Here is a 15,778-nt window from a genome sequence, read left to right as displayed (position 1 = left end):
TGGTTTTCAAAAGGATCTCTATCAAATTCTTTTAACTGTTAGTTCCCCAGCCTATTCAATTTTCATAAAAATCCAAGCTCAAGGGAACATATCTGTTGTGTGAGGCACACAGTGAGAGTAGGAGGCTAAAGGTAAGTGAGGTAGGATGGGTCCATCAAGGTCTAACCAAAGCCTTGTGGTGAACTGACCTGGAGACAACCTATCTGAAACCCTTCATTTGGAAAACTCCCTTCAATATGAAAAAAAAAAAAAAAAGTAAGATGAAAAAGGTAGAACCATTTTTTTTTGGTCAAAATATTATGATCTGTAAGCATATGTTCTGGTTAGTTTCTTTACTGATAAAAGGCCTGTTTATTGTCATGTAAACACAAGCTGTGTACAGAGGATCAAAATATTTTAAAACATTAAAAAAATTTACAAAAATACTCTTTGATTTCGGTTTGCCTGTACTTATTTTTTAATGCCAATATACCTAGAATGAAAGACACCATGATGGACATATGTTCAACAAAGATGGCAGAAGTGTTGAGAAAAGCTGTACTCGCCATATGATGATATCCATATAGTAATATTCATTTGTATCCATAGCACCCAACCTGTCTTATATTAAATAACTAAATGTCTATTTCTTGAATGACTTTTAAAAGCTCAAATAAAGACATACTTGTTTCTTTGTTTTAAACAATTCTTTCATTTATTCACAGCCTGGTTTTTTTCCAGAAAGCATGAAAGTCTCAGGAATCTAAAAGACATGTATGACTCTAAAGTCTGAGGTTATGAATGTCTTTTCAGTGTTAACTCTGTCAGTGTTCGTGTGAAGAAACTGGAGGGAAAGAAACATCTAGTTAAAAAAAATATTTTTTTAATGTTTATTTATTTTTGAGAGAGAGAGTGAGAGAGAGAGAGAGAGACAGATTGTGAGTGGGGGAGGGGCAGAGAGAGAAGGAGACACAGAATCCCAAGCAGGCTCCAGGCTCTGAGCTGTCAGCACAGAGCCTGACTCAAGGCTTGAACTCACGAACCATGAGATAATGACCTGAGCTGAAGTCGGACGCCTAACCGACTGACCCATCCAGGTGCCCCAAGAGATATCTAATTATATGTCTGAACTTCAATGTTTCAAGATCTATTGCTAAGGAGTAAAGGAAAAATGCCTAGGATATATGCATGATCTGAAGTTATCTGCAACTCAAAGAAAATTCACCATAAAAAAAAAAAAAAGTGTGTGTGTATACTTTTGGTTGGGACCTCATAAGGATGATGTCAGATGGTGATTAGGCTATTTTGGAAATCAACTGGAGTCAACAAATAGTTAGAATCTACTTGAAGCAAGGTGAACAGAGCTCTTCTACATTACTCATTTCCTTACGATTCCAGGAACACAAGTAAGACAAGCAAGCTGGTAACCATCATAGTGAGAAGCCCAAGACACGTCTACAAGACAAGCAGAGACAAAGCAGAAACCAGGTGGGGGAAGGAGAGCAGAAAAAAGCTTCATGGAGATGGGCTAGGTGCTAAATAATGAATTGGATTCTGACATGTGGAAATGGTGATTTGCTTAACGGTAGAGCTAATACATCTTTAAGATACATTTGGGTGAAGGGTCATACTGTTCTGATAATCTAAATGAGGAAACTAGTGTAGTGTGTTCAGAACAGCATAATACAATTTATTTCAGGAGCTTACCTATTTGCTAAAAATTTCTCTTCCTCTGCTTCTCTAGGCAATGAACGTGGGCCAGTTGGCTGAAAGCCCTTCATAGCAAGAGTAGCTAAATGTGACGTGTGACATGCTTGGAAATCTTTCAGGTTGAATGGCTTGGAAGAAAAGTCAACTATCATTCGTGTGTAACTTCTGAGTACAAAAAAAATTTGGTTGATATGATGAAATGCTTCTGACCAAATGCTACATTGTGAACGCGAGTTGCATACTTATGTCCTTTGAAAGAGCCCAACGATGGCTCTTGGAAATAGGTGAATGATCTTGCTGGCTCTGGTGATTGTTGCTTGAATGAGCTTCCTATGCACTCTAAATTCCCAACCAGTAGGTTTTGTTTTCTTCCTTTCTGAGCCTCCCCCTGTGCGCCATGTCAGTACGATGTGAAGCAGGGAGGAAGAAGGAGAGATCAGGTTCCGGCTTGCCAGGTGTGTGAGGGACTTTTCCTTGGAGGCTTCCAAAGCATTTACACATTTGACATGTAAATGGTCAGATGCCGCTGTACCCCAGATCTGTCTTCTGAAAAAAAATACGTTGTAAAACACTCCTCATCGCATGTGGCCTCCTTTAGAATAAAGCTGCAAGGCCGTGGGGACGTATAAACTTTTAGACCTTGCTGTTTCCTCAGTAATGGTTTAAATAGAAACCAGATTGTTAAAAAAAAAAAAAAAAAAAAGAAAAAAGAACAAAAACAAAAAACCATACCATTTTCAACGTCGTAAGCCAAATCAAGGTATTTATCTTTCTCGTTTTATACCTGGAGTTCGGAGGCGAGGGCCAAAAACGTATCCTACATCTTGAGTGGAAGCTTTGCCCACCTGATTTTCTTTCCCCAGATTCTGGGAGGAAGGGATTGTGCTGCTAATGCGAGAGCTGCCTATCTGGCTGGGTGCCTATTTTCCCCCTTGATGCCTTGTCTACAATGATGATTTCTACGGAGGCAAAGGGATTTGAGAAAGATGTGACAGCTCCCAGTATCTCACAGAGGCCTAGGTGATCTGCAGTGATCCCACTGGGTTAACGGGTCCCTCTTCTCTGGTGCTACAAACATCGGGGCTGGCAAAATACTCTGGCAGATTAGGGGAGCTCCTGCCAAAAGGCACCCTTAGGCCCGGAGGAAGCCCTGGGTCAGAATGAAGCAGGAGCAGCAGGAGCACTTTGCTCTGCAGCTCAGGGCGGGGGTGGGGGTGGGGGGACCAAACCAGAGCCAGACTTCGAGAATCTTCCCCCACTGCCTACCTCTGTGTCTCTTTGTTGGGCTTAGCCACTGTCCGTATGTTGTTCCTTCTTGAGTCGGCAGCTACACTGGGTCCTTGTAGGTGCGCAGGATTGGGTTTCCTGGCTCTGGAGTTTCCCTTCCTAATTCCTTTTCTCTCAGCCTGCCAGACCTGCGCTCAGCACTCACCGTTCTCAGACAGAAGGGGCAAGATAATGAACCTAGATTACACCTGGACTTGAGACAAATCGCAGGTAAATACCCATTAAAATAAGTTTAATCAATTTATATTTTTCCTATTTTGCCAAGACCAAACCACCAGGCACTGTTTGTTTTCTCTTTGAGGTCGTACATTTTAACCCTTCACAGATGAATACAGATTTGTTTTAATCCTTTTTATATTTCTGACATTTCCTGAAGGGTCACACTTTGTATTACTTAGAAATCAGTGTGACTATTTCAACAATACTTTCTAATAGACTTTTCTTTTGTTCTTTAAAGGACAGCCAATTTATTTTATTTTTATTATTTTTTTAATGTTTATTTTTGAGAGAGAGAGACACACAGAGTGTGAGTGGGGGAGGGGCAGAGAGAGAAGGAGACACAGAATCTGAAGCAGGCTCCAGGCTCTGAGCTGTCAGAGCAGAGCCTGATGCAGGGCTCGAACCCACAAACTGTGAGATCATGACCTGAGCTGAAGTCGGACGCTTAGCCGACTGAGCCACCCAGGCGCCCCTAAGATTTTATTTTATTTTATTTTATTTTATTTTATTTTATTTTATTTTATGTATTATTTTTTTAATGTTTATTTATTTTTGACAGAGAGAGACAGAGCATGAGCCGTGGAGGGGCAGAGAGAGAGGGAGACATAGACTCTGAAGCAGGCTCCAGGCTCTGAGCTGTCAGCACAGAGCCCGACGAGGGGCTCGGACTCACGGACCGCGAGATCATGACCTGAGCCGAAGTCAGACGCTCAACCGACTGAGCCACCCAGGCGTCCCTAAGATTTTATTTTTAAGTAATCTCTACACTCAGTGTGGGGCTCGAATTTACAGCCCTGAGATCCTGCTCTGCCGACTAAGCCAGCCAGGTGCTCTCATAGCCGATTTAAATGAAACCTTGTAAACACCTTAAAACACAGAGGCTCTACCTTGGTCACTTAACAGAGGCAGCCAGTGAAAGTGTGGTATGTCCCTCTGTCACTCACTCTCAGTGTGACCTTGGACGAGTCAGTTCACCCCTGTCTCAGTGTCCTCCTTTATCACAGGGGGATAATTCTCCCCTCATGAGACTGTCGTCAGGATCAAATGAGATGTACAAGTGTTCTCTGAAATATCAAGTACACTAATATATTCAGATTTCTTAATCCAAAAAAATGTTGAGATGGCTCATAAAAGTACATATGGCTCAACACGATAAAAACAAGTGCGTTTATTAAGGCAAGGAAACATATGTAATGTTTCCTTTACATATGTAATGAACTACACATGATCGTAAGCGACAACAACAGAATATGATACTTAGCCAGCAGGTCTCGGTCACTGTGCTGGCGTCAGAGCAATGAGAATACATTGCCCTCTACTGTGGCCCTGTAAAGAAATCAAAAAGGGAACTGAGATCGTAGTCCTGGCTTCTGGAAAGATTTAAAAAGTCTAAACACTTTCCTTCATACTTAGTAAGGCAGTAGTGAAAATGGGGCATGTCACATGCCCAGCTTCTGGGCCAGTGAAAGCAGGCACAGCTGTACTGCAGAAGCAATTTGGGGTCCATCTTATTTTAAAAATCTATCTTTTGCACATGTCCTCATTGCTGTCAAAATAACTAACAAAGGACATGTCAGAAGATAAAGCTTCTCTACTTGAGTTTTAAAAGCATTTCTCCCTCTTTACATGATGAGGAGAAAAAACAAATTAAACAGACACCCTATACTATTCCATTCCAGAATCTTGCAAGAGCCGAATGATGCCCTCACCTGGAGGATGATTTGCTGATTCCTGAAGCCAAGTTCTGTGTTACAAGGCACCGCTCTGAATGGTAGGGGATGGACTAGACTACAGGCCGAGTAGCTGGAGTATAGAGACACTCCCACCCCCTCCAATAAATGGCTTAAAAAAGGTAGAAGTTTATTTTTCTCCCATTTTATAGCACAGAAGTAGGCAATTCTGAGCTGTGAGGACTGGTCTGCCAGCCTCAACAGGTGCTTCTTCCACTTCTGGCTCCAAGGCTGATGTGTTTGCTTTCTCTCAGCTGGTGGGAAGAAGGGGCCAAGAAGGCACAAGACCTGGAAGTTAACACATCACTTCCACTCATGTCCAGAACTTAGACATGGCTACACCTGGCTGGTGACAAGGGAGGCTGGGAGATGTTGCAAAATGTGTAAAAGGGTGTAACAAACCTATTCCTTGAAAAAAAAATTTTTTTTTAATGTTTATTATTAAGAGACAGAGAGAGACAGAGCATGAGCATGGGAGGGGCAGAGAGAGGGGGAGACACAGTATCTGAAGCAGGCTTCAGGCTCCAAGCTGTCAGCACAGAGCCCGATGTGGGGCTCAAACCCACGAACTGCGAGATCATGACCTGAGTCGAAGTCGGACGCTTAACCCACTGAGCCACCCAGGCGCCCCTAACAACCCTATTCCTATGGAAGATGAAGCAAATGGATATTGGGAGACAACTATAGGTTGTTACACTGTTACATTGTTACACTTATCCATTAATATTCCATCATTACAATGTAATGTTACATTGCAGTTACTCTGTACCTGGTTAAAATCTTGCCATGTGGAAGATATGTCTGCTTAGTTTTTGGTGAGCTTTGTGTTATTCTCATATATGAATAGGCCAGGGGAAAACAATGCCAGAACTGATTTTTGCTCTTTTTGGATTGGTACGTGTACATTTGGTAGTGGCTGCATATTTCTGGAAAAAAGTCTGCCAAATATGGGTTAGGTTTTAACTTTTAGTTTTTGTTTAAAATGCAATTCATTCAAAGGGTTTAAGATTAAAATTGTTTTATTGAATGTCATAATTATACTATATCCTTTGAATTGAAAACAATTCATTCGGTTCTTCCTGATTGATCTGAAAATTAGACAAAATTTCAGAGCTGGCATATTGCATACTGGCTGCCCATTGAAAAATGCTCAGGTGTGCAATTATTTTGACCGTCAATTATATCTGACAGTATTGTCTTGCCTCCAAACTCACCTCTCTGAAAGCAGATTGTGAAGAACTCACTTGTCTAAACAAAAGTGTGATTTGTGAAAAGGCATGTGTCTGTGGCAGAGATTGCTAGCTTACTCCCAATCTTATTCTCTTCCTTTGCAGCCAGTAAAAGCATCTCTGGGGTGTGTGTGGGTGGCTCAGTGGGTTAAGGGTCTGATTCTTGGTTTAGGCTCAGGTCACTCATGATCTTATAGTTCATGAGATGAAGCCCCATGAACTAGACCCAGGTGGGGCTCTGCACTGACAGTGCAGAGCCTGCTTGGGATTCTCCCTCCCTCTCTCTCTGCCCGTCCCAGTGTGCACGCGCACGTACTCTTTCTCTCTCCCAAAATAAGTTGTCACATTTCTCAACTTCCCTCGCCAGTAGATGAGGCTGAGTGACTAAGTTCTGGCCACTTATGGTTAAGTTTGCGGTCAGATCTGTGAAAGAGGGGAGGTGCCATTGACTTCCCTTTTCCCTCACCTCGGCGAGAGGGCCACTGTCCTGGGCCCTGATCCACCCTTCCTCCTGGGGTAAGGGATCTCAGGGCAAAGAGGATGTGCCCCTTCTTTATAGGACATACTCTGGGTATTCAGAATTCAGAACTCCTTGTCCAACAAGCTACAAAGTCAGCACGGTCTCTTTCCCAGGTTCGTGCCCCAAGGGTGGATCATGTTGTCTGTGTGCACACCCTGGGACCACTGTTTGTGTGGTGTGTGGATGGAGTTTGTGTACAGGATGGGTGTCCCCAAGCATTTGCATGTGGCCCTGTGTGTGGGAAGGAGACAGGAAGAGAAAGGAGGTAGGCGGCAGGCCATTTCTCCCCCTGTCTCCAAGTTCTAGAGTAGAACCCATATCATAAATTTAAACTTGGTTTTCCAGGAAGTTATATTTGTGAAGGAAGGAAGACAATGAATATTTCATGGTTTCTCAGCTTGATAACTTGATATAATAATTATGTGGTCCTACATTCACATTATTGCTCTAGGCTCCACAAATATTAGGGGAAAGCCTACCCATCATCTTCCCACTTGCTGAAATGTGGACTTGAGGGTGGGTGCTGAAGCAACAATTCTGGACCATCAACTGGAAGCTATGGTTAGAGGAGGGTAGAGCAAAATGAGAAAATTAGTCTAGGGTTTCCTGACACCATGTGGGCACCCAAAGACCCTGGGTCACTGCCCTGGGCTTTAAAGTGAGACATAAGTGAACCTCTGTATTATTTAAGCCACAGTAGTTTTGGATCTCTGTAACAACAGACTAACTTGTATCCCATTTATGCAGAATTTGGTAACTGAAAAATGATGTGCTTGAGTTCTGGGATTTAAGTGGCTTAGTGGTTAGAAAGTGGGCGGTGAGGTCAGATTGCAAACTGGAAGGCTGGTGACCCTTGTTATGACTGTGATAACTTGGAAGGCAAAAATTTTACCTCCTGATCAGTGGCTCCAAGGTGAAATGGTGGAGAAATTCAGAAAACTGTTGTGCTAGTTGCTTCTTGCCACATTCAGCAACGTTACTTACAAATAGGAAAGGAACTTAGGCTAGAGATAGAGATTTTGGAAGAAGCGTCAGAAAGGAACACGCCTCTGTGTGAGGCACTCTGCCTGTACCCCAGAGGCCAAAATGATGAAAGCCTTGGTAATGTGGGGCTCCGAGGATTGAAAAAACAAAAACAAAAACAAAAAAACTGTTTCTGCCCTACATGCTGAAGCAGGCAACCTTCACAGGAGATGTTGGGTGTTCCTGAGCTTTGGTGAAATACCCTCATTAAGAGACTGGCTACAAAATGGGATCCAGTTCAGAGATGAAAATGAGATGAAGGGTATGGCCTTCCCTCTCGAGCTGATTATTTTAGATGGCGTCAAGCTAGTTACTCATAAGGAGAAAGAGAGGGACGTAGGTAGAACAGAAAAGTCGGAAAATAAGACTCAGTGGGGTGCCCAGGTGGCTCAGTCGGTTAAGCATCTGACTTCGGCTCAGGTCGTTATCTCGTGGTTTGTGAGTTCAAGCCTCAAGTCAGGTTCTGTGTTGACAGCTCAGAGCCTGGAGCCTGCTTGAGATTCTGTGTCTCCCTCTCTCTCTGCCCCTTCCCTGCTCATACTGTGTGTAAGTGTGTGTGTGTGTGTGTGTGTGTGTGTGTGTGTGTGTGTGTGTGTCTGAAAAATAAATAAACTTTAAAAGACTCAAGCCTTAGAATGCAACAGTTGTGGTGGACAAGTATCCATTCCAACCTCTTGGTGGAGGCTGCAAAGGTGTGAATTATGCTTCTCCAATTAGAAGCATTGTACTAGATTCAGAAGGTGGAGGTGAAGCAGAAGGAATCTTCCTGCTGCTCTACTGCAATTTGCCAGTACTACTGCAGGGACTTTTTTTTTTTTTTTTTGCATCAGTATTCCAGTGACTAGTCAACAACTCCATGGGAATTGAGAGGCAGGTGCAGAAGTAGAAGCCAGACCAGTGTTTCAGTGCCCAGTTACTTGCTTCGTGGGGGTCGAGGGATCCTTGTTGCTGTGGTAGTAAGAACCTACCAGCCACAAGATTACCACCTCGGAGGTGTGCGCTTTCAGTTACCAGCACCCAGTTGGGGTGGCCTCCCAATTCCTCACCTTTCTGACTGAGGAAGCAGCAGCTTCCCTGAAGGCCAGTTTTCTGGCGATGTCCTTCAGCCCTCCCAATTATTTTGCTAGCCCCCCAATTTTCTGGTATAAACTTTTCCTCTGCATAAAATAATTTGATGGTATCTGTTTCCTGTCTCCTGAACCTAGAACTTTGTCTTGACAACTCTTTGGCTGTGATTACTTGCGTGAGGGACTGAAGGGAAGCTATCAGACTGGGAACCTTCTAAAGTCTTGAGGGGATTGTAGTGTCAAAAAACCCCACAAACCTGGTCAAAAGTCTATGATTATTCAACCCCTAGAATAATCTTAGGTCCCCAAACCTGATCTATCAATAAGTGGGCTGTGAGAACTGTGCAGCCCCCCAAAATTATCCTCTCTGATGGTGACTTCATGTAGCCATGAATGTTAATGGACAAGGAATAACTTCCTTAAAGGATACAGAGGATAACAGACAAGGGAGTTCCTTCCAGAGAGCCGAACTGGGGATTATAAATTGGGCTGAAGTCCCCTACTGCCAGGGCAGAGAATTCCTGCAGTTCCCAGCCAGTAGGATTCTCCACTCACCCCCAGAGAGGCAGTAAGTGTGTGGGAAGAAGGCTGTGCATGGATATTTGGGTTCCAGTGGGTTGTGGACTATGACAAAGTCTGATGATGATCCTTCAATATCTACTCTTCCTTTTCCCTTTGGTAGAAGAACTCTTGAATGGGCAGCCATCTGGAATAAAAATTGCATTTCCATGCTTCCCTTTCAGCTAGTTGTCGATCATGTGACCAAGTTTGAAAAGAGCAGAAGTAATGTCGCCATGTCAGGACACTGGAATGGAATTTGAACTCAGGTAGTCTGGCTTCCAACTCCATATTCTTATTCATTACTCTATGTGCCAGAACTCCTTTAAGTACTAGCGATAAAACAGTGAACAGAACGGGCAAGATCCCTGCTTTCAAAGAACTTACAACTTCAGAAAGGGACAGTACATAGACATTTACATGACTCAAGGAGAGACAGGTAACATATAGGAAAGCAACCAAATGAACAAGATAATTCAGATAGTGACAGGTGCTTTTAAGGAAATAAAACATAGTGATATGATATTGGCTGGAGGCGGTACCGCTTTTATTTGGTGATAGGGCTTTTTGGAGAGTACATTTGAGCTAAGATTTTCAGTTTGAGAAGGGACCTATGAAGACCTGGAAAAAGAAGTGTCTAGGCCAAGGTAATCAAATGCAAAAGCCTTAAGGCAGGAATAAAGTTGGCATGTTTGCAAGATAGGAAAAAAGTCAGCTTTTCTGGAGCGGTCAACAAACAGGGGAGTGGCTATGAGATTTGGCTTGGTAGGTAGGTATCTGTGGAGGGTTTGTAAGTGACTTGGACTTAATTCTTAGAGCATAGGGTAGCTCTGAATACCAGGGCTATTTCACCAATATCCTTATAAAACCATGCATAGACATTTTCAGTAAAGAATTGCAAACAGATATATTCTATTAAAGATAGAATTTTCTTGGGGCGCCTGGGTGGCTCAGTCGGTTCAGCGTCCGACTTCGGCTCAGGCCATGATCTCACGGTCTGTGGGTTTGAGCCCTGCATCGGGCTCTGTGCTGATGGCTCAGAGCCTGGAGCCTGCTTCCGATTCTGTGTCTCCCTCTCTCTCTGCCCCTTCCCTGCTCATGCTCTCTCTCTGTCTCAAAAATAAATAAAAACATTAAGAAAAAAAAAATTAAAAAAAAAAAGATAGAATTTTCCCAAAGGCGGTATACACTGGCTCTTCTAGATCCTGTATTCTTCTGATTCAGAAGAAATATTCTATCTCCTAAGTGGTCCACAGTATCCCCTACTCCCATTCTCCTCCTGTGGGAAGTGGTGGTTGTCAGTGTTGTGCCAAGTCAACAGGAAGATTCTAGTTGGAGTGGTTGGGCCCTGTATGAAATGTTCATGGAGGAGAAACTCTGGCAGTACTGTTTGTGGAGATGGTGTGCTGAGTTTAATCCACTTAAAATGTGAGCCAGAATCTTTTGGACTGTGGTGTAATAAGAATACCACCAAGTGTCAGTCCCAGTGTTCCTGAACTTGCGGAGATTTAAGATGTGGGGGAGTTATGCTATTTTCCTCTCTTATTTCATATATGGACAGAGAACAGACTGGATTACTCCCAAAGAACTTTGCTTAAAAGGGTTTTACCTTCCAGACAAACTAAAGGCAGTATCTTTCCCTTTTCTTTTTGCTTTCTCTTTTGCTCCTTGGCATATTTTATTCTCATTCATGTTCTAACATGAGTAGGATTGGAAAAAAAAAAACAACAACAACCATCTAGGTAACAGATGGAATAAGGTGGCTTAAACTGTTACCTAAACTTGTACAGTAGAAATAGTTGACACATGCCTCCCTCCAGCCCTCATTAGCTTCCTCTTTGGGATAAAGGGATGGGACGGAGAAGTCACACATGCCACTACTGTTCCTGCGATCCCCTGCTTGTGAACCATCACCTCAATGAGACTCTCCGTATCTCCCCAACTGACTTCCTTCCATTCATCTTCCCTTAATTGTGTACAGGGCTTCTCACTCCGGCAGTGTTTTTACTGGTCTCCAACTGCTGCTTACCCCAAGGCTTGTGTGGCTATGGAACACACAATGCAGGCAGGAGCATATAAGCTCCAGAGTGCGTAGAATTTGAATGAAGCTTCAGCAGGGCCAAGCTGAGAGATGCTTGAGACCTAGGGCTCAGACCTACTGCTGCTATGGCAGTAAATGGAAGAAGACCAGGATCTTCCTGTGCACAGACTGTCATTTTGATAGGCTCTTCAAGCCTGCTTTGTCCAGGAAGCCCCTGTTCTACCCCCTACAAGTGAGGAAACATTTTAGAAGCAGTATTTTAGGTACTACCCTTCAGGTGGCTTAACAGTAGTAAGATATTTTAGGAACATACCATGTTTTAGAACCAAATGCTGAGCTTGAGGAAAAAAAACAAACTTCTTTTAAAAATAAATTCAGACTAATTCTATGAGAATTCCTTTTTATCCCTTTTTTCTTGTAAAGCATATGGAAACTGTTCTGGAGGTGGCAAAATGTAACACTCCCTTTGTTTTTGTCTACTAGAATTCAAACTAATGTTTGCTCCTTACTATAATCTGAAACCTCTGACTCAGTAAACTGTTAGCAGATAAATGTGTGTGTAAATTCAAGGTTGATCCCTAAATCCCAGAGATTTTTAGAACTACAGCAGATCCACTATTCAGTGTAGGGACTGGCAGAGGGCTGTCTGATCGTTTATGGAATAGATGAATTCTAAGATGTGAACAAGCCGAAATCAGGGACTTCTGAAATTGGATAATTGCTTAAGGTATCAGAGTAATGCCAATCCACTAAATAACTTTCAAAGTTGGCAGCTTTTGATGAACACTCCTTTTGGAAATGTGGCAACCATATATTTTTTTATATGTAAGTACAGCATATGTAAAAAATATATTGATTTCCTTTTGGCTGTCCATGAATGAGTACTGAGAGCATAATGGCCAATGTGTTTGCTTGCATAATGCCCTGCAGTGTATGCAGAACATTGCTCTACCAAGTCCTGAGATGGGGTATGAAGTGCTCGGTGTAAATGGCAACGTAAAACATCCTGACGGCATTAAATCTCCTGACTGCTCTTCAGTTACTTTAAGACCCCCACATTGCAGGGTCTGCTAGTTCCTGGGTATGAAGAAAGAATTTTTAATGGGGCCAAATGTAGGTGTTTACAAGGGGGAATTGTTGTTTTTTATTAGGAGCTGCCTTATGTTCAATAGTTGTATTTACTTTGTCAAGCTAGCCAGAATTAGAAATCCCCATTGCTAGGCAGCCTAGAGCGTCTGCGAAGTATTTCTGGGCATTCAGAACTGAAGCATGTGCTGCCCAAAGGCAGGTTTCATTACAGTGAGTTATTTAGTCCCCGGTTCGTCCCTCCCTACCCCCACACCCCCAGATAGCAGCGCTTCTATAACAGGAAATCTTGGTTACTTTATGCTGAAACATATTTACATGACTGAAACACGACAATTAACACATTTGTAAAGCTTGAGGGATAGGCACACTTTAATGGTTTTTTGAAGTAGGCTGATTTCCTGGAGCTTTTAATCTTATTTTATTTTGTTCTGCATGCATGAACAAGTTCCTCCCTACTATAGGTGTTTGACAAAGTCTACCTGGTATGAATGTGAATGAAAAGAAAATCATACAAAACTTAACTTTACGTCTTATCTTTGTCAAACTGTCCGTAACTTCTTTCACCAGTTCGGTGTATACTGAGGGCTCTGCTCTTACTTTTGACATGTTGTGTTAGCTTTTATACAAAGGCAGTTGGGAAGTATGCTTTGGGTTTGGCAAAATGAAACGTGTATTTCTCTGTACCAACTGTATACAACCTTTTCACATTGAAGGAGAAGTATCTGTTACAGTAGAGATTTTCTTCACTTTTCATGGTCAGATAAAGGCACACTCTCAGAGGTAGTGCACATTTTACTTGCTCCAAACTTAAATGAACACTCAGGTGGTATTAAGTACAATTACTTGATAAGTGCTATTATGTGTGTTTTTGTGTGTTTGTGTGTATGCCTGTTTATACATATACATAAAAATATGTATACACATATACATAAAAATATGACAATGTTATCATGAATATTTTAATAGCTTTTAAGTCTATAGATCAATTACTGAAATCTTGGTAAAATTCAGGAAAAAAAAAAAACCAAACCGTTTCATATCACCGCCCTGTAAAACAAAATGAAAACTTCCACTTTCCCTTTGATTTCTGAAAGCATGCTAACCCTGGAAACCACCCACCCCAACTCTTACTTAAAAGTTTATGGCAAATTTACAAATTACACTGGTTTCAAATAGTCACCCAGTACCTCTATTTCCACCCTCCATAGACCTCCCTCCTCACCAATTTCAAAGGGAGCTCGGTGAACAGACTGGGCAAAGCAAGAGCCCTCTCTCTACATGCCTGAGGGCAGTGATGGGGCAGCACCAGACCGAGCGCTCTAGCTGAGGGATACAGATCAGGGATGGGGACATAACTCCAAAGAGTAACTCTCTGCTGAAGTGACTTCACAGATAAGTAAGCAGAGAATCAATTTAGTCTTAGACTCTCTATGAATAAGGGGAAATAAAGTTAAAGGAAATGAAGCAAATAAAGCAAGAAAAAATACTGATGACCAGAAAAGAGCAATATGTTTGTGAGTATATAGATAAATGATTATGCCTACTTTTAGGGATTTCTTTTCTTTGTTTATTTGGCTTAATTAAAATGTATGTTTCTACGGAAATGTTAACAAGAGCTAAGTTTAATTTTCACGTGAATAATTTAAAAGTAATTTCTCATAGAGATTATTTTCTATTCTTTAAAAACTCATTTGCTTTTATATGTGGAGTATTTTCCCCCCACCACTTAACTTTCCCATTGAGCCAAATCTTTTATAAGGAAGTCTGAAAAATCTTCAAAATGCAGAAGCAACAACCTGCTACACCGAATTGGCTAAGGTTTTTATTGTAGAAGGAAGAGTCATTCTGGTTCAAGGAGAAACTCTAGTTTGCTGTCATTTCAGCCAGGGTGTGCAGGTATGCTACGGGAATGTTCCTTTGATTTCACAAAATTACACTCCAAAATGAAATAAAGAAGGGAAGTGATTTTGTAATTGTTATGTAAGCTTTAAAATCTAAGTTAAATGAAATATACATATTTGTGCATTTCTATTTGATTCCCTCAACATTGGAAATATACAAAAATTTCTTAAGGCATTAAAAGCACAGGAAAGCATGATTTGTGGAAAAAGACCATCAAATGGTTTCTGAAGTTCAATACTGACAAGTTTCACAATTTAGGGTATGATGATGAAAAAATGAAGTTTTTCCTTTAAAAATATATCAAGTAGTGGTATTTTTCCTCCTGTCTTTCATTCTATCTTATGTCCTAAAGAGACAGCAGTTGCTCTAAAATCAGTTTCAGCGAATACCGAAAATAATTACCCAATTAAATATTTATAAACTACAGAATATATTACCAGCATTTAATGTTTCTGTATCTAAATGAAAAATTGCCACAAGTATCTTCAAGTTACCATTATAAATTTATTTTTAGGTAACACTAATATTGATAAGTATTTACATCCTAAATCTATTAACTGGCTAATATACTTTAACAGTCGATCTTAAATATTTTACAAATGATTTCTTTGAACATAAACTAGACTTTGTAACTGAATACCAATATGTCACATAAAAGGATCATATTTGATCATATTGGTTATATTTTAAAATCGTGAGGCAAAAACTATCTGAAAAGGTGTAAAAAAATTAAAATGGGAACATATTCCTTACTTCTAAAACAGTCAAAAGAATTTCCAAACTTATGTCAATTAAAGGGATTCAGTAGTAGCCACACTCTATTCCAAAACCCTGCAACCGTATGTGTATAATCTTATACTATGAAGGTATTACATGGAAAACAAGTTCACAGGTAGATACACATCTAGAACTGCAATAAGGACCAGTTTCAGTTACTATTAGTATATCAGAAAAATAAATTTATTCCCTTGCTATACTTTCATGGTTATTTCATATTCCTTTTTTACTCAGATGGGGAATAAAATACCTATCTAGGTTAGTTTATTATATAAAACACAATGCAATTTTAGCAAAAATTATTCACATGTATAAATAAAAGCGGGTTTAATTTATATTTTAAAACTATTATGTAATGTACATAGTTCTCATTCTCTAACATTTTTTTTCTAATTTAAAAACTTTTAAAAATAGATGAAACACCATATACTAGATGAACATTCAGTTGATAAAACTCTACTGTATGTTCTTTTCATATTTATTCCCAATGCAATGATAGGAACAAAGAATGGAATTTACTTGTTTTTTGTTTTTTGTTTTTTTTAGCAGAAATAAATCTCTTAAAATATTGCAGAGAATGAGGAAAAAATTATTTCAGATATTAATGACTGGAGCCAACACTAAAAAAATCTAAATGTTATTTCTTA

The 15,778-nt window shown here is 40.8% G+C and overlaps 1 protein-coding gene across 4 annotated transcripts in view; it reads right to left on the bottom strand.

The window, feature by feature from the left end:
• ELP4 (elongator acetyltransferase complex subunit 4) overlaps positions 1 to 15,778 on the bottom strand; it is a 249,516-nt gene that overhangs the window by 1,409 nt on the left and 232,329 nt on the right. The window contains exon 10 of one of the 4 annotated variants that reach the window (XR_009249865.1): positions 1,687 to 2,235. The exons of 1 other annotated variant lie outside the window; for it this stretch is intronic. Coding sequence is in view for 1 of the 3 variants with exons in the window: in XM_058688538.1 (XP_058544521.1) it covers positions 4,471 to 4,521 (51 nt within the window). In the remaining 2 variants the exon portion in view is untranslated. Of the gene's footprint in view, positions 1 to 1,686; positions 2,236 to 4,433; positions 4,522 to 15,778 lie in introns of those variants that run through there. 2 more of the 4 variants (XR_009249866.1, XM_058688538.1) reach the window with 2 other exon arrangements.

This window comes from Neofelis nebulosa, chromosome 10, assembly GCF_028018385.1.
Source record: "Neofelis nebulosa isolate mNeoNeb1 chromosome 10, mNeoNeb1.pri, whole genome shotgun sequence".
Classification (NCBI taxonomy): Eukaryota; Metazoa; Chordata; class Mammalia; order Carnivora; family Felidae; genus Neofelis; species Neofelis nebulosa.
The sequence above is the reverse complement of the archived record's forward strand: the minus strand, read 5'-3'. Positions and strand labels throughout refer to the sequence as shown.